General features: G+C 38.5%; 1 protein-coding gene across 2 annotated transcripts in view; it reads right to left on the reverse strand.

Moving 5' to 3' along the window:
- Nucleotides 1-284: 284 nt before the first annotated feature.
- Nucleotides 285-27,205, reverse strand: part of TXNRD2 (thioredoxin reductase 2) — a 33,620-nt gene continuing 6,699 nt past the window's right edge. For both annotated transcript variants that reach the window (XM_068157311.1, XM_068157310.1), the window contains 9 exons: nt 24,907-24,926; nt 24,461-24,552; nt 22,550-22,724; nt 14,660-14,796; nt 9,306-9,401; nt 8,887-8,979; nt 7,505-7,576; nt 5,626-5,723; nt 285-3,425 (listed from right to left, as the gene is read on the reverse strand). In XM_068157311.1, coding sequence (XP_068013412.1) covers nt 3,302-3,425; nt 5,626-5,723; nt 7,505-7,576; nt 8,887-8,979; nt 9,306-9,401; nt 14,660-14,796; nt 22,550-22,724; nt 24,461-24,552; nt 24,907-24,926 — 907 coding nt within the window. In that variant the 3' untranslated portion in view covers nt 285-3,301. The remainder of the gene's footprint in view (nt 3,426-5,625; nt 5,724-7,504; nt 7,577-8,886; nt 8,980-9,305; nt 9,402-14,659; nt 14,797-22,549; nt 22,725-24,460; nt 24,553-24,906; nt 24,927-27,205) is intronic.

Below are 27,205 nucleotides of genomic sequence, written 5' to 3' on the forward strand. Positions count from 1 at the left end.
TAAGGTACCCCTGGAGTCTTCTCTAGGCTGAACAAGCCCAGATCCCTCAGCCTACCCTCATAGCAGAGGTGCTCCAGCCCTTGGATCATCTTTGTGGCCCTCCTCTGGACTTGCTCCAACAGCTCTGTGTCCTTCTTATGATGAGGACATCAGATTCCATCTACTTCTTCATTTTCTGGACACAAAACCTCAATGAAGAATAGCATCATTAAGATCAAAAAAGAAATCTTCTGTAAGCAGAAGTCATATGTACAAAATCAAACAAATACAATCCAACATTTTCTAGAAAAAAAACCTTTATTAATTAATTCACAACACAATAAATATTGGGATCATCCACATGATGGACCCAGCAATTCTCAGACTTGTTTGCACCATGGTGTGGTTTGACAAACAAGCCCTCATCAGCTGGCATCCTGAGGAGAAGCCTGACTATGTGAATTTTGTTTGCATTTTCACATGCAATCAGTAATCTGCAGAGCACATCAGTCATTTAAATTGCTGTCAGTCAGGCTGCTAAAAACAATTCTTAAAGACCATCCCTGGTGAATCCTTCAAGAAAGAAAAAAAAAAGCACAATCACAGTAGTTGTCATTGTTCTGTCTTGCTGTCGATTCTGATTAGGGCTAGGTGGGTATGAATGTATGCTTAGTTTTACTTCAGGCAGGGCAACAACATTTCCCACTAACTGAGGAACAGAACTAGGCTGCTGATCAAGACACAGCCTGAGTTTTCATGCAGTCCACTCAGCAATTCTAAAACCAAGAGAGCTCTATTACTTCTGAGAACATCACAGTTTAACAGCTCATATACTCTGAGGACACGTTTCCTTGAGATTTCTTTACTTCTCCCAAATCATCATTTTGAACTTTATGATGAATGAAATCAACTCATCTTTGATTTGTCTCGAGGGGCAGACAAGTCAGTGCTGGATGCATCGGTAGGACAGAAAAGAGAAGCAGCTTTCACATGGCTAAACGTCAATGTTTTCATTTATGGGAACAGAAGGAACTATCATAGGTAATAATTAAGGAAAAAAAAATCTTGCATGCATGCACATTACAGTTAAGTCAGAGGTGGGATGTTTCTCACAGCAAAACCTGAGGTGCTCAGTATCTCAGTGTTTGGAAATAAAATCTTTTTAAACCCCTCCATTTTACCATGACTTTTAAAAAACTAGCTGGGAAAATGTGAGTTTTTGGCTGTATCATACTCGTAAGACCTTTATTAAAGGAAGCAGGAACCTCTGAATGTGCAGGTATGCACATATTTATATGCAGATAAAAACTTTTCATCATTTCTTTTAAAGGCAGTTACAATATTCAGGCAGTGTTTCAACTACACTTGCACTCAAAGTATTGCTTTTCAACTACAAACGTATGGATGACTTCACAGATGAAAAATGGCATTAACAGATCTGACAGGGAATGCTGCTCACAGTCAAACTGTATCACTGCTTCCTCTTTCATGAACCACAAATACAGTCCAAAAATCAGGAAATTTTGTAAACAAAGCATTTAAGATTTGTTTTGTTGTTAACTCAGAACAAATAACTGAAAACTGAGTATTCCAGTATCAACGAGAGCATGGCAAATGCTACTACATCGTATTTTAGAAGGAAATTCTGATCACTGTTTAAGATTTTCTTTGACAGATGGCAAAAAAGATTGCACACTTGAAATAAACCAACCTCTTGTCTGTGTTGCATGCTGCAGCAGAAATAGCAATCAAACAAAACTAGCAAAGACATACATGATCATCAGGCTATTTTCAGGCAACAAGCGGAGGAGACAGCTATGAAAGTATCAAGCTCCACACAGAAAAACACTGATATAAATTAACTGCAAAAAAGATACACTTTGTTTCACCTCAAACTGATCTCTTTTCCTACTCTGCTGTAAAAGGTGCAATAAACTGCGTGACTCCACATAGCAAAACGTTGGCAACTGCAACTCGGATTGAAATTCAGTACTGTTTGGTTTATGTTTGCCTTTGTCAGGCTACCTGTTTAACAGCGCTCGGCAAAAGAAGCTTCACGATCAGATTACCGTTTCTTCACTGCTACAAATTAGACAGCATCTCCCCCTTCTGGTGAGCAGGAAAAGGAGCAGAAATTTGCAACACGTGAATGTTTTCTTACTCTGGCCAACACTGGGGGAAAAAAAACCCACAAAGGGGTTCTTTTCTATCTTAGTTCTGAGCAGGTCTATTTCTTTTCTAGACCACTGTTTAATACAGTTCCCTTTAGGAAAATATTTAATTAAAGCCCAATCTAAAGCCACTCTGATGTAGTATCCAGCTCATCAGTGAGAAAATCTTCAAAGCAAACCAACAAAATTCATCACTGTGTCAGCCAGATTTCCGCATTCTCTAAACCAGAAAACGCTGCCTGAGTTGGATTATTAAGTGGTTTTGATTCTACTTGTCAGCATTGCTTAATAGATGGTGTTCAAGTAGTAATTTATGAGATGTGTCAATTTAATTTGCACTGAACTGAATTAGACATTTCAAAAGCAGGGAGAGAAGTCATCGTAAAACTCAACTCCTTCTTTAGCACCTCTGAGCTCATTCTTTCTCAGCCATCACCATAATGTTATGACCAGGCTGCCAACTGATTAATCCATTGGGATTCATCCAGTAGAAGCACAGCCCCAGTGATATGTGATTTTCTATTAAATTCCTGTACATTTTAAAGAAAAGAAAAGAAAACAAAACACAATTCACAAACCCCAAAACAAACAACCCGACGACCAAAGATGACAGCTTACCCATTGTTAAACACTGGGAATTTGTTTCCACTAGTGAGTACACAGTCTCAGTGTTAAAGACTAGGATCAGCAATGAGTTATCCAAGTACTGAGGAGAAAGGATCATCACCAATATTTGAAGGGAGGCCCTGTCCAATTCCTAGCATCTGTATGAATATTATGCAGGATACTTCTGTTGGCGGTGAGTCATGCCAACTGAGAAACTCAGATGACAACTGTTCAATTTGTAGATGACCTCAGATGTCACTGGCTTCACTTATATAAAACTGTGATTATTCCCTAGCTCCCAGCAAAAGAAGAGATACAGGCCCTTTGAGAGATTTGTTACAGCAGGACTGCATTGGTTTTAGAACTGTGATGGTGTGAGGACAAGTTTTTTGTCTGTGAGAAAAAAAATCTACCTGCAGGGGAAGGAGAAAGATTCATGGAACTCAAGCCATTAAAGTTGTTTGAACCCTAAGTGTCCCTTTCCTTTACAAATCTATCTTGTGCTTTCTTTTTAATTTCTTTCTTTCCAGGGATGGTGTTTAACCTCAGCAGCCTGTGACTGTAGCATCCAAACCAGAACGCTTTGTGATGTGCAGCTTGGTAATTTCTTCAGCACAGGTAGGGTGAATGCCAACTGTCTTCATTAGCTGAGGATACGTAGCACCACATCTACAGAAAAAAAATAATAAAAGACCCACCAAGTCAAACTCTATTCACCTCCAGCAGCTATAATGTCCTAAATAAAAGAAACTCTGTTCTTGTTAATTTTATCAAGGAGGGGAGGTTCATTTATTTTTCAGACAATGCTGTCTATTATTTCTCAGGCACTGATGCAACATTTAAATGCCCAGCTTCACAACACCGTTCGGGAGGGAAGAATTGTCATAACAGTTGGGACAGAGAATGAAGCAATTCACCCTAAGTCCCAGATGAGTCTATGGTAAAAACATATGACAAAACTGCAGCCTTCAGCTTTTCTTGTACATACATGTGTGCTTTGCTAACTATGACTCCAGATGGAAAAACAGACACATACACACAGAGGAAGAAAATCTTAATTAGGATTGTTGGAAAGAATCTGCTGAAGGAAATAATACCAGAATATTCTTCCATGATCTTAGACAAAGTGTAGTGCTCACACTGGAATGATCAATGTTATAAGCAGGAGGAAAAATCCTCTCATTTGAAAACAAACCACCACCAAAACTCCCTTGCACTAAAATCCCACTTGCTTAATTCTTTTACTTGTCATAACGTTCTTACACTTGATTACTTTCCTTTGAGCTGTTGTAAGAATACTTGAAATGGCCCTAAATTTAAGAATTGTTTCAAGCTTTCTATGGAATAAATGTTCTCTCCCTCCACAAAATAAAGGAAGAGAGCCATAAATGTTTTCTGGTGTCCCCACCTATATCCAAAAAACCACTGACAAGCCAAAAAAAAAAAAAAAGCACACTGCTGAGGACAGCTGTTACTGGAGTGCTAAGTGGAGAGGGAAGATGGAAAAATCATCCTTTGGAGTGGCTGAAGTAAGACCTAATCTTTGACAAAAAATAACAGCAACTCTTATAGGGGGGTGTCCAACATTGAAAGCTCTGAATACAATACAAGAATCTGACCTGCTGAAAACCTCTTACTGTGGCTAACGTTTTAATTTCCCTCAGGCAAGGCAGAAAAGCACTCCAGGTCCACGTGCTTCCTTTTCTCTGGTTATTTTGGATAAAACTTCAAAACAATGACATCCTAAAAATGCAGTCCTAGAATCTATACCACTGGCAATTAATGGACTACAAACATATGTTGAAAATGTGTACCAAGGGTACACTGCAATCAGTGATTTCCAAGATATTCCTCGCATGATACTTGTGGTCCTGCCTTCTTAATCCTTTCTGCTTCTCATTTATGCTAGTCACTCACAATCTGAAGACTGGAGTAAAATAGTGATGATATTTAGGACAAGGAACTAACACCACAAATGGGGGTGATTTCTTCTGTCTCAGCCCACTTTCTTCAGAGAGGAGTTAAAAACTATAATTTAGTAATGTAAATACATAAATCAACATTTCTTAAGATGTGAATTAGCAGTAAGGAAATGCAAAAGAAATAAGAAATACTTGTGGCACACAAGAGGCACGGTAGGAATTCTCCACTTAAACCAGAATCATTCCTTACTTCTTCAAAGGTGGGACTTTTACAGGACTTCTGTTAGCGTTGGAGCAAAATCTTCGACGTGATCAGATTAAAGCTTTACTTGCTTGGGTAAATTTGCTATTATCAGATTGCTCCAGACAAAAATATCTCATCTCTCCTATCATCCTACAGAGGTTTCTTTCTTGCTTTATCATATTATGGTTAGTTTATACCTCAGAAATATAAAACACCATGCAAGTCCTTGCTGACCTCTTGAGGTGCAATAGCTGTGCACATTTAAAGATGAGATTAGGCAAGGAAATGCTTGGCCTAGGCAAAGACAGGTTTTTAGGAAAAGCACAAACATCCTTTTAAGGAAGTGGCTTGCAAAATGACAGTGGTTTCCTAAGATGTGCACAGAATGCAAAAGAATCTACACTCTGAGGAAACTAACATCAGTAAGTCAGTGTACCATATTATTTTCTGCTTTAACTGTATCAAGCCAACATTATATTTCCCTCAGTTCTTCATTACCTATACCCAGTGTTGCAGTAACTAAACCCAGTGCCTCTTAATGAAGAACTGCAGCATTTTCAGTGAAAAATGTGCAATACTACATAAAAGTAACAAAAAGCCTGAATTCTTTATAGTGCTGCCAAAACTAGGCAGCTATCTTTTATAATCTTACAATAACTTAAAAAGCAGGCTTTAGAAGCTAGAGACATTCTTTTGCACTTACTTGATTCCAAGAGCAAATCCTTGAATAACTTCGCCTGCATTTGGTCCAATGAAATGAAGGCCAAGTATTCGTTGCTCTCTCTCTCGTAAGCACACCATCTGAAAACAATACATTACATAGAGATCTTTTCTTAGAACATTTAAAGATAAAGCATGAAGTTGAATTAAATGAAACTAAATTGCCCCGAGATCCTAGTTCGGCTGTTTATTCCCCGTGTGCCAAGAACTTACGCACTTGTTTAACTCTTACTGACTTCAATGGGTCTTATGCTTGTCCTTAAGCACTTCCCGGTGTTGAAGCTTTATTAGTGCATTTCTTTCAGACTTCAGGGAGCCACTGACAACAACAATCTGTGGCAAATTGAATTCTTTGGGTTTTGTCATTTGTCTGAAATCCTCAAAATACCTTCTTGTAGTCTAGTAACCAGATCAGTGTTATTTTGACACTGAATGACCCCCTTTGCAATTCTCCAAGCTAGTGCAGCTACCCACCTCAGCTATCAGCTCCATTTCCAAGGATGATCACTACCAATTACGGGATAATTTGTGCCTCTGTGATACAGGCAGTAAACACAGCAGCATGTTCGGTGAGATACATTTACCACATCAGTCACACAACCTAAAAAGGAGTCAAGCCCTGGAAGCAGCCAAAGATGAGGGCAAGTTAATAAGCATTTGGGAGGGCCTGAGTCACTGCACGTTTAACTTTTATTAGAGAACTTAAAACTTTTAGTTCCTGCAAGATCACCGTCTTTATAATTATGAAAAGAACGTCAATCTCTCTCTCCTTGTGTCCTCCCATTAAATCATCACAGATGTAAGAGGTTCTGCTATGCAGTAAAGGTTTGCATTCTGTCATTACGAGTCTCAGGAGCAGCCGCAATCCTCACACAGAACTTTAAATACTGAGGTAACTGAATTTGAAACTCAAGTTTAATGTTTTTGGGAGTTTAGGAAGGACTATATTCAGTATCATTCAACAACTATCATGTAATTACTACTTCACCCTCAAATATTTACTTCCATTAACATAATTTAAAGGAAGCAACTAAAATGAAGGAGCACGAGCTTAGTTGTACTCATACTTGGGAGAGTTAAGGCAAGCTACCAAGTCACTTACACAAATGAGATGCAACAAAGTATAGTTAGAAAACACTGGCTGCAACTCTTGACAATGCATATTATTCACATAAAACAACAATAACAGCATAATGTGTGATGAACCTACAGAGGTTACTACATTTAGTGAAAAAGGAAAAAAAAGTTGCTCCCTGATACTGAGGAGAAAAAGAAAGAAAACTATGATATCTTCTACCAACAATAAACTTCACCTCATCTCAAATAAATAAGTGCATCAAAAGTCCTTTTTGACACTGAAGGATTTGGACTGCTCTAGGAAAGAACATACTACAAGTCCAACATTTGGGTCTAAACAAGGAGGTTTTTATTTTCATGAGTGCTTTAGTGTTGTAAGGCTTATGGTTGATTTTTCTGAAGGCAGCACGCTGTCCCCAAGAGATGGCAACTCAAATATTACATATAACTAGTTAAGAACTTTGCTAGGGGAAGCAGAGATTAATTTCTATAGCATTTGGAATATTTCCTAGGACCTTAAGAGCAGTACAAAGATGGTATCAATCAGCAGAATGTCAGCTCTGAAAAATGCTAATATCTGTAAAGCAATTTCAGGATGCAATGGGATACATAATGAATATTAAATATTTGGAGTTACACTACAGAAAGAACCCTGTCACCAAGAAACCAGCTCATTAATCTTGTGATTGGGTCTTTTTTTTTTGCCAAACAGTCCTCCTTAAAACTGGCTGCATCATATCTTTTGTTTCAAGTTAGAACCAAGATAAAAACCTCACAACACTCACTTTCATATAGCACTGAGTTGCATCTCTTTCAGCCACTGTAAACTCCAAAGGTTTATAATATGCGTGGTAGACCTGGTAGGGAAAACAACAACATTTTGTGTTATACCAAGTAGCATTATGTCCAAAACTGCTCTTTGGTATTATGGTGACTACTATTACTACACATTTATAAGGGCTTTGCAAAAATTGATTGATTTATAATATGTTCATTATTTTAAAAAGAAAACAGGGAAAAGACAGCAAGAATTCAGCACAAAGCTGTCTTAGAGAACCATTAAAAGCAAAACTGGAAAAAACCCAGCACAAATAATCATGTTATTCACACCAGTGCACCAAAATAAAAATGTTTTGCCTCTTTCAGCTCCTCTCAAAAGTTTAATACCTTGTTTAGTGAAAATAATGAAATCCATACCTATAATAATAATATATATATACATACACAAGACAATCCAAAATGTAGTTTCTGCATTCTGAATAGTAAATGCTTATTTTTTCATTCATGATTTTGCCTAAGACACCAAGCTGAACTTGGGTTCCAATATATACACAATAACAGCATTTTTTAACCACACATATAATTGTCTATCTTAATCAGATGAGAAAAATTTTCTTACAGTAATTTATATAATTCTAGATTCAGTGCTACCAACTGAGCCACCTTGATGATACTAGCAGTACTATCAACTATAAATTGTCAGGAGTATAAACTGTATTTCAAAAGCACAAAAGACCAATAAAATTAACTGACTGGACATGAGGTAGTGTGCTTGGCATTTCCACAGATTACTGAGTCATATGCTGACAGGCTTTTTGATGAGTGAATCAAGGTAGCACAACAGATCTCTGCAAGGGTGACTTGTCTGAATTTTTTCTTATTATCTAGTGATTATGAATTCATTCATCATATGAGAGGACTGGGTGTGAACATATAAAAGATTTTTTCCTCAATATGCAATGCCCAGGTATATTATATCATGACATTTTAGACTTACAGATGCCAGTTCTGTAAGTTCACACTTGCCAGTTTCTGTGAGTAATTCTGGGGACATCGCAAAAATGTAGACTGCAGAACTTGACCATCAGTTCTCAGAATTCAAAGGAACATGAATGTTAATTAAATGACGCTGCACAATGTAACTTCCTAGAACAGCAGCTATTTTAAAGCTGTCACACCCTAAGGATAATTTCAAGTCCACTAGGTAACAGTTTCCATTGAGCTGCTGCAATACTTTGCAAGTCATGACTTACTCTGAAGACACCAACTCCCATACTGCAAACAACAGTATTTTGTGGACCAAAAATTTTACTTGACACAACAGCAAAACTTCTGTCTTTTCACAGTGCAACTCTGACACCATATAAAATTCAAAATGCTTTCATACCTCAATATTATCTGATCCATAACATTGCACAGCTGCTTCTTCTGACAGTCCAACACAACCATATTCCAAAGGAGTGAAAACTGTAGTAGGTACCTGCTTGCAAGGAAACAGAAAGTGTTACTATTGAACCATATGGAACAGCTGCATAGCAGATACAGAAGATTTTTGCATGTCTGAGAAGTGTAACTATCTCACACATCTACTTTGGTCACTGTCAAAGCTGGATTCCAGATGACAAAATGCCATTCCTTCAGAAATTCTTAAAGAGAAAAACAACAAAAAAAGGAAAACCAAAACAAAAACACAACCCCCTGAACAAAACATCAAAAACAAACTAACAAACAAACCCCAGAAAACAAACCAACCAACCCCAAACCCATATGATTTGGGGTTTATTACTGAAAAAAGACATAACTCACATTGTCATAGTCCATCAGTTCTGATGACTTGCCAAAAAGCCGCTGAGCCAGCAGTTTTCCTGCAGCTATTGCTGTGGGTGTTAACTCAGGACGGCCCTAAGAAGAAAGCACAAAGTTTTGCTTTAAGAGAGAAGTGGCATCCAAGGATTTCCCCCGGGACAATGGTCAGAGGAAAGCCAAATCTTTGGAATTCCAGCCTAGTAGCCAGGGCTCCAAGGAGACAAGGCAGTCATAATTTCTGTCCAAACATGCTTTTAAGTCTTTGAGTTTAGTATCTGTCTTAAAAGCAAGGAACAAACACCAGGAATGTGTCGAAATCATGTGTCTTATTGTGTCACCTCTCGAAAAGCAGATGACATTCACATGGAATTAATTTACTTCTCCCTTTCTTTTCATATCAAGTCATCAAGACAGTTTTCAGAAGGTCTTTTTAAAGCAGGAAAAGCCTAATAAAGCAGCAGTGTTTTTATAATATCAGACCTTTTAAAAAAAGTTGTCCATCACAGTCTTACAGACCAGACACAAACTTAGCTATTTGTAGGCACTGTACTGACTTCCTACGTTGGTCTTAAGACTGGAGAAGTGGAACGCTATTTTGCTAGCACTGAAGGCTATAGGTTGAGTTGGTCCTTGTCTCAGACTCTGGTATTAAAGAGGGCCCTGAAAAAAGATTGCTTTTGGCAAATGCAAACTTCCTGCAAGTGAGAAATGGAATGATAGCAGGATATGACCAGGACATGCTCCATTTCAAGCCATGAGTCCTAGGTACTTTTTATATCCAAACAGGGCCATGCAGAGTGCCAGAGCCCTAATTTTAAGTGCTGGCACAATACCAATGCACCATCAGAACTCCAGTGCTAGTTTTAAGGAAACTGGAAGTTTCTGCAAATTAAAGGAAGGCATTTTCAAAGGAATTTTCTTGAAGTCTGAGGAAGAACAGTCCATGGAAGTTAACAAGAGCTAACAAACTTCATTAATCTAGTAAAAAAAGTTACTTAAGGGTTTGTCCAAGGCATATTATCAAGATGCTTGTCCAAGTTGAGGAAAAAGGTCACCAATCTAGAAGGAATGAAGTCATAGAGCTGTAGCTGAAACACACTTCTGTGAGACAACACAGAACACTTTATAAAATGTGTGAAGTTTTGATTCACACAGCTCCTATCGAGACACACTTGTCACAGTCCTTCAAAGTCCCAGCTGGAAGTAGCTGCATTAAATTCTCAAAGCTAGTTTTCAGCAGAAAATACAATAAGGATTCTCTACCACCCATGTTCAGGTTTTTCAAACCTTTTTTATTTTTTTTGCCCTGACCCTGAAGCTTTTAGCATTTACTGGAATTCATTCTTCTTTCCCAGCTTACCTTTCCTGTGTTGCTGGAGAGATTCTGAAGGCGGTATTATTTATCGTTTACTTCAGTACATGTACAGTATCAATTAGCTGCATATTAATATGCATTTATGCTTTTACCTGAGCTAATAACCCCTTAAGATAAAACTTCCACTGCAAAAAAACCCTCAAACATTAGGTCTAACTCAGTAACACAAACTGCAGTTCTTACTGTTAACAAAACCCAACCTTTTTCCCTACAGCTCATGACAAATCACAAAGCTGCAAGTTTATCTCTTTTTACCCCCTAAGGTTCATCAAGCCATGGTTTTCCAAATCTAACATTTTGACTTTCAAGTCTGTAAATGTCATTTACCAGATGAAATTTGCCATTTGCTTTTTCTTACACACACTTTGCCTGAAACGTGGCTGTCAATCATTTCTGTAGCAGGAAATACAGATGTTGTTTTGGCATTCCAGAAATGAATAGAAGATTGGAATGAGAGATAAAAATTTTGAAAGCACTGCCATGCATTCCATAAAACCCAACTAGTTACTAAACCATCCATGCAGATAAAGCCAAATCTCTCATAAATAATGACATAAAGACCTTCCCTGGTAAATATTTGAAAGGAACATTCACTTTTCAGTCATGTGTAGAACTACTCTGCTGATTATTATGGATATGAATTGTTCCTAAGAATCCTCCAATGTATTAGATATTTGAAGGAGATGGCTCCTAAGAGAGTTTAAAAAGCTTTGATGTAACGCGTATTTGTTCTAACACAATTCTATTTGGTCTTATTTCTATTCAAAGCAACATACTGCACATTCCACCTTCTCTACATATCTTTGTTAGAACACCCTTTGAAATATGACAGCTGTATAGCAGCACAACCATACAATAAACCTCCTCCTGAGAGAACTTCGTTATAGTGTATGCCATGCTTTTCGACGAGAATGCTATTGGAGGAAGAATTTTAACACAGAGTTTACATCAGCACTACATAAAAATTTAAGCTAAAAAATCCTGCTTGATCTTCCTTGTCCTTAATTCAGAAGATGAAAACACATAAATTTAATTTCACTTGTCAGTTGAATGTATTTTGCCAAAGCTTGAAAAACCTCCCTTGAGGACAGACAAACTGACTGACTGGGAGGGCTTTTCCCTTCACTTTTCTTCCAAATGAACAACTTAGATAACATTAAGATTCCATCTGCCATACAAGGGTGCAACAAGACACCCATGCACATAGTTTCCCATTTCTGCCAGCTGAGTATGACTCCCAAATGAAAACAGTCATTTTGAGCATATCAGGAAACCCTCTCTGGCCCTCTCTCACTCCCCTTCCAGCCAGGACACTGAATTTTAAAACAACAACAATAAAAAGTAGTTCTAGCTATTTGGTTGCAATTTAGTATCCACTCAGTGCAGCATGGTAAATGGAAGAGGCATGAGAAGCAGCATTTTATGGTAGCAAAGAGACTCTGACAAAGATAGAAGAGAGCAAAGAAAAATCCTGAGTAGGAGCACTGGAGAAAAATAAAATCTTATGAAGAATCACTGATGCTCATTCACAGCAAACAGAAGGCTCCTCCCTGAGCTCTTTTGGTAGGTCTCACCCAGAAAGTATTGCACCCTAAGCTCCACAGCTTCGTGTTTCTTAGCTGGATGCACTTGATTCTTCTGTGTTTATCCTTTGAGATGGGCACCAACAGAGAATTTTCTTTTGCTGCCAGTTCCCATGTCAGTGAAATTTATCATCCTAATTAATTCTGCTTTTAAAAAAGATAAAATTTAAGCATTCAAATAAAGCAAACTTTATTGCTTAGCAAGGGGAATTACATGGCTCATCTTGTATTGGAGTCAGACAAGATAGTGGCAATGATTCCTTCTCTCTTTAAACTCTGTAAGGGCATGAGTACTATATTGTGATTTAACTATATTGAGCCCATATGCAGATAAAAACTTAAGAAAATATTTCTACAGAGCACTGATTTAATCTTCCAGTTTTTCTCCAGTTGCACATGGACACAGTATAAAACTGTGTTGCTGTTTTTAATACTTCCATTTACAAGCGTCTACTGAGCAACTTGAGTCAAAAATCTGCACTAATAAGGAAAAAAGCAGGAAGAGGAAATCAAAATTTTAACAACAAAATGAAAATGGCAAGTAAATGAAGACCTGATTTTTTTGATCCAGAGTAGGAAAGAAGAGAGCATCCTGCCTCCAACTTTCTTACTTAACTAAATCCTCAAAGGGCAGAAGACACAAAGCACCTAAAAGGAAATGTCTTGCCTAAAATAATGCTGCAGACTGAGCAGCAAAATGAGCAACAGAATCTAAGGGCCTACCAGCTTTGCCTCTAGCAACCTTCTTGGATGAATTTTAAAGTTTGGGAAACAGGAGGCCCAACCAAGGCAAGTATCAGGGACAAGCAGGAGTAGGAGGTCGTTGTGAGCAAAAAGAGGACTTCAGGAAATATTCCAGAGCAAGAAGTAACAAACACAGACTGAACCTGTATGTGAAGTGAGAAGGAAGGAGATGAACTGTGCATAATCCCAAAGCTCAGAGTGACTGGACAGGACAGAGAAGATGTGAGAGTTAGGAAGGAAAAAAAAAAGGAAAAACAGTTGAGGAGGAAAGAGTTTTAACACACTTTCAAAGGAAGTGGCAAGTCATTTGCGTGACGATAGAGATAGACAGGAAGAAACACATCTCACAGAGGGGAAGAGGTCATGAATGGTCAGTAGATTTATGAGATTTCAGTATCTCTGGCAGTGACAGAGTCCAGTCAGAAATCTGCAAGGTTATTACCAAGACCTGTTAGATCCTTTCAAAAAATAGAGCACCTGTACAGTTCACAAACCTGAAAGGCCTTTAAGAGGCTTTAAACATGGGAGAATAAGAAACCTTTTAGAGGTGTCTCAAATTATCCTATCTATAGTGTTTGGCTATTGCTATTCATATTTACCAGACTTTTAAAATGGATGCCTTCACTCTATCAAAACCAATCTTGATAGGAAGGCATGTGCTCAGTTACATTAAACTCAGTAACAGGTGAAAGAATTCTGTACCTTGCAACACTCAGTCTCTGTATTCTACACATTGCCCAAATTTTTCGGGAACAGCAGATAGCTGATAAAAGAAATCCTTTTGTAACTGCACAGCTGAGAATGCAGACAAACTATTTATTTTTAAGAAGACAAAAGACTTGAAGATACCCAATTTACAGCACATAGACTCTGAGTCGTTCTGTGAACTGAAAATTGAGGGATTGAAAGTATTTGCGTGCACTTTGATCAAGATGAGACATTCTTGTCATAGAGAACTGCAGATCATCAATAGGACTAGACTAAGGCCACAGAATTCTGGCTTTGCACCTACAATAAGTAGATTATTTTGTTCAAGTTATAACAAAACAAACAAAGAAAGTAGCAAAACAATGGAACACCCACCTCATGTTCACCTGGCATAATTATTCACATCTCATGAACAAAAGTCAACTGCATTTAGTACTTGCAACAATTACGCTTTCTTATTTCAAAGGAAGACACTTTTGTCAGAAGCATTTTGTGTCAGGGAGCTGAAATGCTGTCTTGTGGCTAGTCTCAATTAAACCCCAAACCACAAAAAAACAGAATTACAAAACTTGATGTGGTCATTCCTAGCAAGTGTTTGCAACTGCAGAAGATTAAGATCTGCTTTCACTCAGCACTCACAGACAGTATAAGTGATAAAAACATTATTAGAAAGATAACCAAAGTGATAAAAATATTATTATTAGTCTCTGACCAATGAAGCATCCCCTGATAAACATCAGTAATAATGCTGAGATACTTCACAAGATTCATGTGAAGGAAATTACTGACCCAGGTGGCTGGCATAAACACCACAGCTCTGCAAAATGAAAAAGAGCAAAACACCAAGCTATATGCTAAAGCGTGACGACATCTGGGGACTAGTTATTAGTCAGGAACAAAGTTGGCTTCCTGTTATTGTAAAATAGTTTATGTAGACTCAGTACCTCTGTTATGTCTCCAATTGCATAAATGTGAGGAACAGAAGTAGCTTCACTGGCATCAACAATGATCTTTCCAGTTTCACCATTAGTTTTCACTCCAACTGCATCCAAATTGAGAGTTTTAGTGTCAGGAGCTCGGCCTTAAGGTAAAAAAAAATGGAAATTAAAGAAAGAACTATTGGGAGACTTCAGCAATGTTAATCTAAAAAGCTGGCATCCTCCACTGTGGGTTTCTAAGAACTTTGTGTTATTTGATAGTCCAAGTAGAAACATGACAAACCTTATACCAAAAAAGCTGTGAGGGTGGAAGGTATGGATATGAATTTCTTTGTGAAGTGAGCTCTATTACTATTGCCTTTGATCAGACTCAGTCAGAGGAAGTTATCCTTTAAAAATGTGCAGAACAACACCCACTGAAAAAAATGAAATGCAAACCCCCACATGGTTTAATATTTATTGCACACTCTTAAGTTCAGTTTCCTGATGTGGCATGAATCTAGGTCTAATAGAACTAATCAACTACACTGAAAATTTCCAGTAACTATTAACTGAATGGCACTCACTACTAACCACCTGTGAATACTTGGGGATAAAAAATTATTATGTTCAACACTAAACATTCCTGAAGTCCTCTCTTCTTGTTATCTGATACACTTAAAGTTTTCTTTGGTACCCTTGCTTGAATGAAAAAGTTTACCAGTTAGTTCTCAAGTCCTTACTGCTGTTATTTAGCTTAGATTCTGAATTTGAGCTGTTTCTGTAGAGTTTAGAAACACTATGTTAAATGGATTTAAAACCCAATGAGGCAAAATCTATACCAAGCCTGGATTTTATTACAGCTTCTCCCTCTAATGGTTTAAAATCCATCTCATCTTGTTAAAGATATTTTTGTGGTGTTTTCTGTATAGAGTTACCACTTAGACCACCAAAGTCTTGATAACATTACACTGTACAGAGTATCAATCAAATTCCTGACCCAGAATTTGGAATCTTACATTTGCAAAATTGGATAGGATGCATTTGAAGGGTAATAAGCATAGAGAAATTATAAGGTACTCCCCAGATTTGTAGGTTCATGTAAGATCACATGGAAATTACTACCTGAATCTATCCAAATTGAGGAAGTTTTATAACATTGTATCCATTTTTAAAGGCTCTAAATGAATGTGGGTATGTACATCTATAGGCCTCCCTTGAGTGAGTCATGATTTTGTTTGATGTTAATAAACAGCTATAGCAAAGCAAAGCAAAAAGGGAAATGTGCTTTCATTACAAAAACAAGCTCTTTGATGTTAATGTAGGAAATTATTAAACAAAAGGAAAACCTGGCTTGTCAATACAGACCTAATTATATGTAAACATATGATTCAGTGCTTTATACATCTGCCATATAGCCAGGCCCCCCAAACAATGTCACATCTGAATGCCTCTGTAAAGACTTCTGTGTATTAATTTCATCTGGTGAAACCAACACTTCCTCTGGGAGTACTGACTGAAGCTGTCGGCACTTGGCTATCTGTCTGTCTTCCCTTCTGTTGTCCCCATGGGATGTTGATCTGCTGTTCCTTCTCTGCCCCCTGCTCCCCAGTCCTGATGCTATCAGGCAACAAAAATAATAAACCTCCAGGACCTTATCTAGGCTCGGATGTGAAACAACTTCCTACCGTTGTATTTCTTTGTGTATTGAGAGTAAAGCCTGGATATTCTGCAAATGGACAACTAATGGGGTTTTCTAGTTTCCCCTTTTTCCTGCCAGGCAGAGCCAAGAGAAGGCTTAGCACGCAATGGCAGGCACTGAAAGAGGAAAAAAAGAAAAATTGTCAATAGAGTAATTTAAAGACCTGTGACAACAACAGCTGAGTTTATCAAATCTGCAGGATAACACTTAACCTTTCCATTCCAGTCTATTTTAACATGTGCACTGCTTGGTATTAATAGCTGACTTACAGAAAATGTGTTGCTACTCATAGTGAAGTCTCTCTCTCAACTTTTCTTGCCTAAATATTATTTCTGAAAGCAAACCCAAACCTTTAAAAACCTGAAGTTTTATTGGCCTTCAGCCCCACGCTGGCTTCCCTCCATAAACCAGAATTACAGTTACTGATCTTGCTTTACCTCAAATTCAGTAATTTAGGTTCATGATTATCCAATGTGTCTTGGTAAGCTTTAATGTCAAATTCAGGAAATTCTGCTATTTCCCAACATTCTTTTTCTTGTATTATAGAATCAGTTCTCACCATTTCTGAGAAATACCAAATCAGAAAGACACTTGTTTCACACCTATGACTCCTAAGCCTTTGCCATTCACAGCTTCAAGACAGTATGAGTTTACATCTTATTTCTAAGACTCAGAGGGCAATACAAAACTGTATCAAATCCTGCCAGGGACACAACACAGAGATGGTTGCCTCTCTTCCCTGCTTCCCCTAAAGCCAGCACACATGCTTTTAGTTTTAAAATGTCCACTGCCCTGAAACTGCCACAGAACAAGGAGTGTATGATTGAATAAGATACAAGACGAGATTTAGTTGTTATTCAGAACAGCAAGATATCATGCCAGACATCTAGAGGAAAAGCAGTAATTCAAATCTGACCTTTAAAATGCTTGCTTGCCTCTTGCACTTTTAATGTCACATCATAAGCTCATCTTTAACACAGTAACAACATAGATGTGAAAACCCCACAGATCTCTGCTTGCAGGGCCTGCACCCATTGACTTTTAACTGTAGAAGAACAAACAGTTTTCTGATCTGTTTTTGTAAAAGCTCTTAGCTTGCACAAATAATATTTTATGTGGCTTCCTAACCTTAGCTACAGAGAGAAGCAAGAGGCTGCTAGGGTGCTTATGCTGTGATTTTGCATTTCTGTCCCACTGTCTGCTAAGGGGCCTTGCAAATCACACCTGACAAAGGTGAAGGAAATCAGGCTGCTGTGACCTTCAGGTGCAGGACCTTTAATATGGGAGACTGAAACAGCTGAACTAAGAAGAAACCACAGGAAAAGGCATAGTCAAGTAAGTAGTAACAGCAAATGAGTGACAGCACTCTCTTGCATAACATAAGATTTCCCAAGGTGATAAAGGTGCAGCTGACAGCAGAATTTTATAATGGGTCTTCTGCAGTTTCATAACCACAAAGCTGGAATGCCTGTTTACTCTCCATCATTTGAACAATCCAAACTAGAGCCAACCAGGCATTTTATGATCAGGCATGACGCTGCAGATGGCTGCTGTGAGGACACTGCAAGTTGACAGGATGGTTCTTCTAGCACAAAACATGAGCCAGATAGTCTTCTACACTTCCTACCTATACACTGGTATTTTGACACAGTACTTCATAACTTTATCCATTCTGATCTCAGTTTGACCTTAATCAAAACCTCATTTGTGTTCCCAGTCTTGGAACTCTCTCTCATCTTGTTTTGGGTCCCTGACACTCCTCAAAATTAGCTTCAAGATCTTTCCTCATTCAAATCCCTCCTCAAAACCCACAGGGTGTTTGCTAAAATACAGCCAGCTGATGATGACTAATAAAGATCAATTCAGTGTGAGTAATGTTCAGATTACAAGAACATACTGACCAAACTAAGATTAACCGAGGTTAAAAAGTTCAGGACCCTTGCCACATTGATAGCTGTGTACACTGATTTTACAAGGTCATTTTTGAACATTTCAGTCATTACTGAAAACTTTCAGCATGCCTGCAACAATCTGAAAAACATCTGACCCTCAGTCAGTGCCAGGGTTGCAACTGGTGCTTTGCCAAGTTTGCTAAACTCTACTGTGTCCTGTAGCACTCACTAGTAATACTTAATATACAGAGAAGCCATCTCAGCACAAAGCTACTAGCAGACAGCGCAATCAGTAAACACCTGGCCATCACCAACCACTCGACATCTGGGAATGTGTTGCTTTGGTCCTACCCAAACAGCAGCATAAAGAAGCAACTCCAATTGTCATGCAACCAAATCAAAACTTTACAGTATAGGACAAACTTCTAACAGTCTTTTTTTTGTTGCTTTCAGTCCTGTATGACATATAGCAGGCTGGAAACATCTGAGAAGAAAGCTACAGTTCACCTTTACATTCATCCTCCCACACTAAGCTTGCTTTAACCAAAGATTTTGTACACCCTTAAAGGACAGCTCTGCAGTCTCAAAAATTAGTACACAGCCAATTCTAAGTGAGGTCTTCACTCCTCAGGTGAGAACTGAAGTCTTCTAAGTGAGCTTGAATCTCAGACATTTATGGGTGAACAGAACCTGCATTCTGTAGAAAATGTCACAGTAATTCTACTGATTTAATGAAATTACTTTGGAGTATTTTCCACCATTTAAAAATTAATTTAAGCCACCATTCAGGTAAAGACTAACCATCAGTGACCAGCTCAAACAGCACCTTAGTGCTGAAATTTATGTCTAGTATTAAAAGTCCATTGGTTTCATATTGAACAAAAAAATCTCAAAAGCTTATTGTTTCAGAAGAATCTTCACAAAAGTAGATGACAGAGCACTAGTAAAAGACAGGAAGACATTACAGGACTAGACAAGCAGAAGTGAATAAAGATTTGGAAAGAGCTGTTTCACTGATAACCATATAGTCACTCAGCAAATAGCACAGGTCCACAATGGTTACCTACAAAAGCTTTGGATTGAAACCTTTAAATTCCATTAAAAGTTACCAAACAGTTTGGGGTTTTTTAACTCCAAACATTTTGCTTGGTTAAAAAAAGCTGCTAGAAGAGCAAAGAGAGCATTGTGCCTGCTTTTATAGCCTTGCCCATACTATCAGAAGATATTCCAAGAGATAACCAAAAGTTTTCATAGAAACAGTGTAGTAGGTTTGTTGCTTGGTTTTTTTTCCCCTCCCCCAAAGGTTCTACATTAAGAGATAATACTGCAGCTTACAAAACTCAAATTATGCCCTACTGCCAATAAGTATTTTCAACATTACTCAAAATCCTACAAAAATGCCTCAATCTACTTACAAAAGTGAGGGAAATATCTGCTGTAATTCAGGCTACAATTAGTTAACAATAGCTGCTGCTTTTTAACTCTACAAGCTGACTTTCTTCAATCAGTATTGTAACTGGCACATCTGCAGACAGGAAATCCTCACCACTACTAAGTTTCCCAGCCTATTATCTGAGACACCTGGTGTGGGTGTGTTGATACAGAGCAAAACAATGAATCATGTGGACTGCACATCAATTAACTAGCTTTAACTGTTAATGTGTTTAATCCTTAAGGGTGGAGTGCCAATCTGAACACTAAAAAAAGGGGGGGGGGGGGGGAAGTCAACCCCCCCCAACCCCTCAAACTATTCATTTTGCAGTTTTTAAGCATGGATTGTAATTCAAATCCATGACAAAAACAATTACATGCAGTTCCTCTCTATCAAAAATAGTGAGCAGAGTCACATTACAAGTGAGTTGCCATAGTATATCATGCAATCTTATTCCATTATAACTACCACTAATCCAAGGTATTTTTTTTTCTTTTTATTTCAATTTAATGGCTTTTTTTCCCCCCATCTTTGGCAAAAGAAAACAAATTGACTTGACATTTCACAGGTGTGACTCCACCTCACTGCACTTTTACTAGGAAGCTTGAGCACAATCAAATATGGAATTTAGAGAAACCCACTTTTTGGAAACATTTTCATCTCACTTCATGAGTATTATGCTACAGTGTTCAGGATTGTCACGTCTCTGCAGAGCATGACCTTTTTTTCTCTTGGCAAGCACTAGTGCCTTTGATTGGCTCTTCTGAGCACACCCCATTATTACAGACTGTTGCCATAACTTATAGAAGCCCACTGCACTTCTAAGAGAACAGTGATCGTGACAAACAAAAGAAAATGTTTGTAACAACATAAAAATCTGCATTCTGCTTGGGGTATTGGGAAGATACAAAGCTGACTTAGCTAGGGGAAAAGAACAACAGGACAAGACAACAGAGTCAGTCCAATGGGCAAACTCCGAAGTGCTGTAAATGATTTGTTCCCATTTCCTGTAATGAATCTATTCTATGACCACAAGAATTCAACTTTATCAACAAATCAGAGAGTAATACTTCCCCCCTACTCTAAACCAGTTGTGTCAGATGAAAAGAATAGCATAAAAATGAAGCAAAAGAATTGCTAAATCTGCTAGTAAAACTGATAGCTCTTCTGCATCAAAACAGATTTCATGGGCACTAAATTCAAGCCTTTGTTCGCCAGATATGATCTTCTTGCAAAGTGTCACTACTAGCTGCAGCCATCCACTATTTATCTAGAATTCCAGATATTCACAAAGCTCTACAAACACAGAAAACAAGAATTCTCCTATTCTGGCAGGCTTGCTATCCATCTGAACCAATATAAGAACTGAGGGCTAACAACAAGAAGCAAGCAGCTTTAGTGAAGCAATGCAGTGTGTACTTTTGTTTCTGTGGGCTGGAGCCTTCTACCTCAGAGCATTTTGTGTGTTAATCCTTACAAGAAGTAGTGTTTCACTCAAAGGAGGAAAAAACCAGATTTAATTCCCATCTCTGGTGATTATGCCCATACCCATTTATCACAAAATTCTTTGAAACTGATTTACTCTGACTTAGGCATCCAATGTCTGTTTCAAGGAGCCTGAGATATATGATAGCTCCTAACCAGATTTCCAAAAGCTCAGGGTTCCCTGCAATAAGCTCAGATTTTCAGGAGCAGTTACTTCTTTCTTCAAATTTGATGATGGGTGAAACAACAAACTGAAGCAGCACAGCTTAGAAACATTCCTAGAAGAAACCTTCTTCTTGAACAGAAGGTGGTCAGGTGTCTGGATTTAAAGAACACTACCTGCACCACAGAGGTTGCTAGAATCCATGCCTTCACTCTCTAGTAAGTGTGAGGAACATTAAAATGTCTCCCAGTTATTGCAGCTCATGTAAAAGTAGTTACCACAGACTTTTTTCTATTCACTGTAGATTTCCTATGTTTTTTAGAGCAAGTCATGTGTGAAAGAAAATAATTTTAAAACTACTAACATTCAGGTCACTAAATATTTAATAAAAAAGAGGGGGTCTGTTTGTCCCTATATAATCCAAGTGCCAGGTTCTGCACATTGGCCACAACAACCCCATGAAGTGCTACAGGCTGGGGTCAGAGTGGCTGGAGAGCGGCCAGGCAGAGAGGGACCTAGGGGTGCTGGTTGATGGTAGGCTGAACATGAGCCTGCAGCGTGCCCAGGCAGCCAGGAGGGTCAATGGCATCATGGCCTGCATCAGGAACAGTATGGCCAGCAGGAGCATGGAGGTCATTCTGCCCCTGCACACTGCACTGGTTAGGCCACACCTTGAGTACTGTGTCCAGTTCTGGGCCCCTCAGTTTAGGAAGGATGTTGACTTGCTGGAATGAGTCCAGAGAAGGGCAACAAAGTTGGTGAGGGGTTTGGAACACAAGCCCTGTGAGGAGAGACTGAGGGAGCTGAGGTTGCTTAGCCTGGAGGAGATTCAGGGGTGACCTTATTGCTCTCTACAACTACCTGAAGGGAGGTTGTAGACAGGCAGAGGTTGGTCTCTTCTCCCAGGCAGCCAGCAGCAGAACAAGAGGACACAGTCTCAGGCTGCACCAGGGGAGGTTTAGGCTGGAGGTTAGGAGGAAGTTCTACACAGAGAGAATGATTGCCCATCGGAATGGGCTGCCCAGGGAGGTGGTGGAGTCACCATCACTGGAGGTGTTCAGGAGGACACTTAATAGGGTGCTTGGTTGCATGGTTTAGTTGATTAGGTGGTGTTGGACGATAGGTTGGACACGATGATCTTGAGGGTCTCTTCCAACCTGGTCTGGTCTATTCTATTCTATTCCATGAGAGGATTTAATTTGCAGAGCGGCAAGCATTGAAAATAAAGATTAATCAAGTTTACCTACTGCCCATATCACCGTGTCAAAGGAATCAGTTTCTTCTGTGCCCAGGTCAGTATTTTTCCAGGTGACTTGCAATCTGTTGCTCTCCAATTTTTCAACTTTGGTCGGGGAACATCTCTTCAAAAATGTTGTGCCATAAGATTCCATGTGGTCAGTTACTAAAGATGCCATTTGCTGTTGAGTAGGGGATATAAAATAATTGTTCATTCTTAGATATATGACTTTTTAAATATGAAATCCTCTTTCAGATGTCTTAATGAAAATCCAGTAATTACACTGTGCATTGCAAACATTCTTGAGCACTTGGTGACTGTGCATTATCAACATGATAATTTACTGAGCCACTATGACCTGCAACTCCATTCCAAGAGGCAGCTACATATAAATATCCAAGTTGTTGGAAAAGAAAAAAAAAGAAGAATAAAACAGATGCTTCTAAATAATTTGTTGCTTATACAGAAATAGCATCTTAAAGCAATTTAACATTCCCATAATTACCATTTTCTGGCAGCTTGTTGAGAATTAAATACTTTTATAAAGCTAAGGAAGAAAAATAATTTCCTTTTGCCATGACACCTGTCATTTCTCTGCAAGGACTATGAATCACCAAGCTTTCCTGGGAAGTTCTAATACAAAAAGGAAATAATGCTTTTGTCCAAAGAGCTTGTTTGAAACAATGCACACCACAGATATGTTGTGACATGTCACACTGATAGGTTTATCCAAAGGTGTCATTGTTCTTGACTGCAGTGATTCAGGTTGCACTTTGTCAAAGAACAACTCAAAGGATACTATCACAAAACCACTCACACAGAACAACTATGTGCAAACTCTCAGCTTATAAAACTTTGGTTTCAAAGTTGGTATTAACTAATACATGGGGTTTATCTCTTCAGAAACATGACAGCTCACTAGCTAGTTTCCATCAGATCCAATGTGGCTACAGACTGAACATAATTATCTCCATTAATATTTTCTTAACTTTGAAGTGTCCATTGTGCTTTTCCTGCCTACAAAGGATCAAGCTCTCAGAGAAAGCCCTACTGTGAGTGTCCTATGAAGTGCCACACACACACACTCTTAATACTATTCCCAGCTTGCTCAGATCTCACGCTGCTACAGGTGTAGATTTCTTCAGTCACTGCAAATCTGAAGACACACTTTTACACAGTATTTTGCAAGCTCTGGTACACACACCACTACTTTTAAGGAAGCCACTTCAAAGTGGAAGCAGCTGGCATGTAACCAGAAGTTGACACTACCCGCAGTGGTAGTTGTCAGTGTTGCTTCTCACAGCAATACTCCCTCCTCAAAAATGCTGCTACACATGAAAATATTTTTCTTACACAACGTATGTAAAAAGAACTTAAAAACCAGCTCATAGTTCTAGCCTTCTTTCATCAGCTTTGGCATGTAAATGTTTTGCACTATTGCAATTAAACATTTAAAACCCCCAATAATCCTAATTCATGATACCAGCAATATTAAATTGACATGCACCCATTCCCATTCTGAAAACACTATTTTCAGGTGATTAAGACGACAGAGTCTTCAATCTTGAGTCTTAACATTTTTCAAAGTTATTTTCCTGAGGAAAAAAAAAAAATATCAAACTTTGAAAACTTCAAAGAAAAAGTGAAACCCCAGGAACTCTTCCACTGCTTTAAGGGAATTGTAGAAACTATTCCTTCAAAGTGATATTAGCATCAAATCTCACAGGGACAGAGGATTCGCAATCACCTTTAACATACTCTCCATGCAGATCTGGAGATCAAAAGGACTACCAGGCTTCTTTAATCAGTTATACCTTTACACAAATCCTATATAAACCCTTTGTCATTGCTGCCTTTTCTCATTGTTTTTTCTAATTGCTTTTATTTTTCTTTTTATTCTGTAGAGTCCACACTCACCTGATCAAACCCACGAAGTGGGATACTTCTCATCATGACTGTAGTGTCCAAGCCAATACCCGTTAGAAAACCAGCACACTCAAGTGAAACATCTGGTGTAAAATGAGTTGAGGATATACCACCAACAATTTCATATCAATGCAATCTCAAAGGGTACCATAACAAGTGGGCTTTTTACCTAGAGCTGTCAGGTTTTTCCTCACACAGACAACATCTTTCATTTGCTTTTGTTGCGCTGAATAAAACTATAAAGCCTTAGAATATTGTCCTCACAGTTTTTAAGATCTTGAGAATTTATCCTCAACTGACCTTAACTCCCTTGATGCTACTATCAAGAAAACCGTTACCATTCTGGTACCCACTCAACTACAGGGTATGGAATTCTGAAAACTCAACTTTCCTTATAATTTATAATCATAAATCATCACAGTTTTTGCAAAGGATACAGCTAGCTCCAACAACCAACCTGTTAGGTGGAAACAAAAAAAGAATAAAAGCAGTGGAATGAGCATATGCTTTTTTCCTGCAGAAATAAACAATTCTTTCCTGAAGTATGTGTAGCTACAAAATTCTAGATTTGAGGAGTGGATCTGATGTTGTTTGGTGGGAAGAAAGAGCATGGCTTGTCAACTCCAACAAAGGCAACACTGTAACATGGATTTATTTTATTAACAAAATAAAAGAACAGTCTTATAAAACATAAGCAATTTGGTTTATACTGTAAAGTGACATTTAAACACATACTCTGACAGACCAAGTGAAGAAAGCCATGAAAACCTCAGAGAAATGCACAAGTATCACATAATTCCAGTTTCGCTGGAAACACATGGAGTAGACACTGACAGGTTTTGGTCACAGCACTTATTGCTACTGATGTCTCATCTTTACAGGGCATCTTGGCACCACTGCCTCTGAGACAGTAGGTGACATGTTTGACACACAAACATTCACCAGTCTTTTAAGAACTGAACTATATCCCAACATTTCTGGAGATATCTGAATTAGTAAAATGTATTTTTAGTTTTTCTTAAGAAAACACAATCAGAGTTAAGCACATTTGAAATTCATCATCTTCCCATCAAGCAGATTGCAGTGCCCAATATAAGATGTTATTCAGTGCTAAATTTCATTCTGCTTTTTAAGCATTGTATTTTTCAAAATGCTAAATATTTGCCCCTCCTGTCCTCAAAAGTTTGTGTACACAGTTATAAAAAATCCATTTAATGGACTTATTATTTAGCAAATATATCCATTTCAGATCCTAAATAAAACTACAGCTGCCATCTCTCCCCATGTCTCACTCCCTTTCAACCAAGAGTATCACTAAAATTGTCCATCAGCACTTAATTTAGGAGGTCTATCTGCTCTCCAGCACAGCAGTTTCCATGCCTGTCCCCAGATGCCCTATACCTGCAGCAGTCCCCTGTGTCTTCACCACACGCTCAGTTCCCTACACCTGCTGGGTACACAAAAGGCAGAATGTTCTGTCACTGTCCCAGAGGTTAAAGTGGGTCCAAGTGGCCAGTCACTGACACTCAGCTGGTGGGCAGACTGCACATCCCTTTGCTGCTCAGGTGTTCTGCAGATTTGTTAAGATCTCACCCCTTGGAGATGCATTCCACACTATTTCAACTTGCTACAAAGTTTTTTTGTAAAGTTTTTGAATTAGGAAAGAAAGCAATACTGCAAGGGAGAAGTAAGTCTTCATACAGTCTTTTCTCTGCTAAGAAAGCAAAGAAAAATTGTACATGAAATATTGGCCTGTGGCTTACAACTTGCCCTAAACCAGTCTGCATCATCTCCTAGTTCTAACAGAGATGCTTTTAAACTTCTGGAAAGTGCAGGCATGGGGGCTGCAGCTCCATAAGCCCCAGGGATTGGAGAGTCAGTACAACATGTCTTCTCACAAAGATCCTAGATAACAACTATCTATCCTATAGTAAAAACATACAAGTTCTGAAGGTGTACAGAAAACAGGTTGAGCTAAAGAGATTAAAATCTACTAGCCTGGGGTATATGCTTGCCAAACAATTTAACATAGTGGGAAATAAATTTTTCCAGCATTAGGGCATCTGATTCATCTGTGAATGGACAATCACCTCCTCTTTTAGCTCCTGAGATGTGCTGGAAAAGCCCACAAGCTCCCCATATAGAAATATCTACTGAAGATTCACAGGGAATAAAATGAGAATAGCTGCAATTTGGGCATAGGTTCTGTTTCATCAGATGAAAAAATGTGATGCCAGCTGGCATTCGTTCGTAGCATCAGCACCACATTATTCACAGTTTCTTCTACAAAGCAGAGGGTTCCTGGGCCTTGTCAATGTCTAATAGAAACATTAAGAAAGCTGAACCTAACCTCGTTCACACCTGCTCAATCTCTCACTCATTCTGAACATATTGCAAGGCATCTTTTCTAATTCACTCTGCCAAAACCCTTCATCTCAGCAGTGAGAGTTTCTTCACAGTGTTTGTATATCTAAAGGACTTTTAAGTTGGTTAATGCTTTACCTTTTTTTAAATATATAATTATGAATAACTGCAGGGCTGACAGTTCTACAACCCCCAAGCATGTCATTTGTAGCTGAGATGTGTACATTTGGAGAGGGAGAAAAGAGAGAATAAGCGCAACGCAGCTCAGACTGAAAACAAAAGGTGTTAAACTGAACCTTGGGAATATTTATAACAGCAACAAATCCAAGAGAAACCAACCTTTAACAACTCCTTCCTTCATTTGCTAGGACA

Source organism: Melanerpes formicivorus, unplaced genomic scaffold (assembly GCF_026170545.1).
Source record: "Melanerpes formicivorus ecotype bairdi unplaced genomic scaffold, bMelFor1.0.p_v2 SCAF_36, whole genome shotgun sequence".
Taxonomy (NCBI): Eukaryota; Metazoa; Chordata; class Aves; order Piciformes; family Picidae; genus Melanerpes; species Melanerpes formicivorus.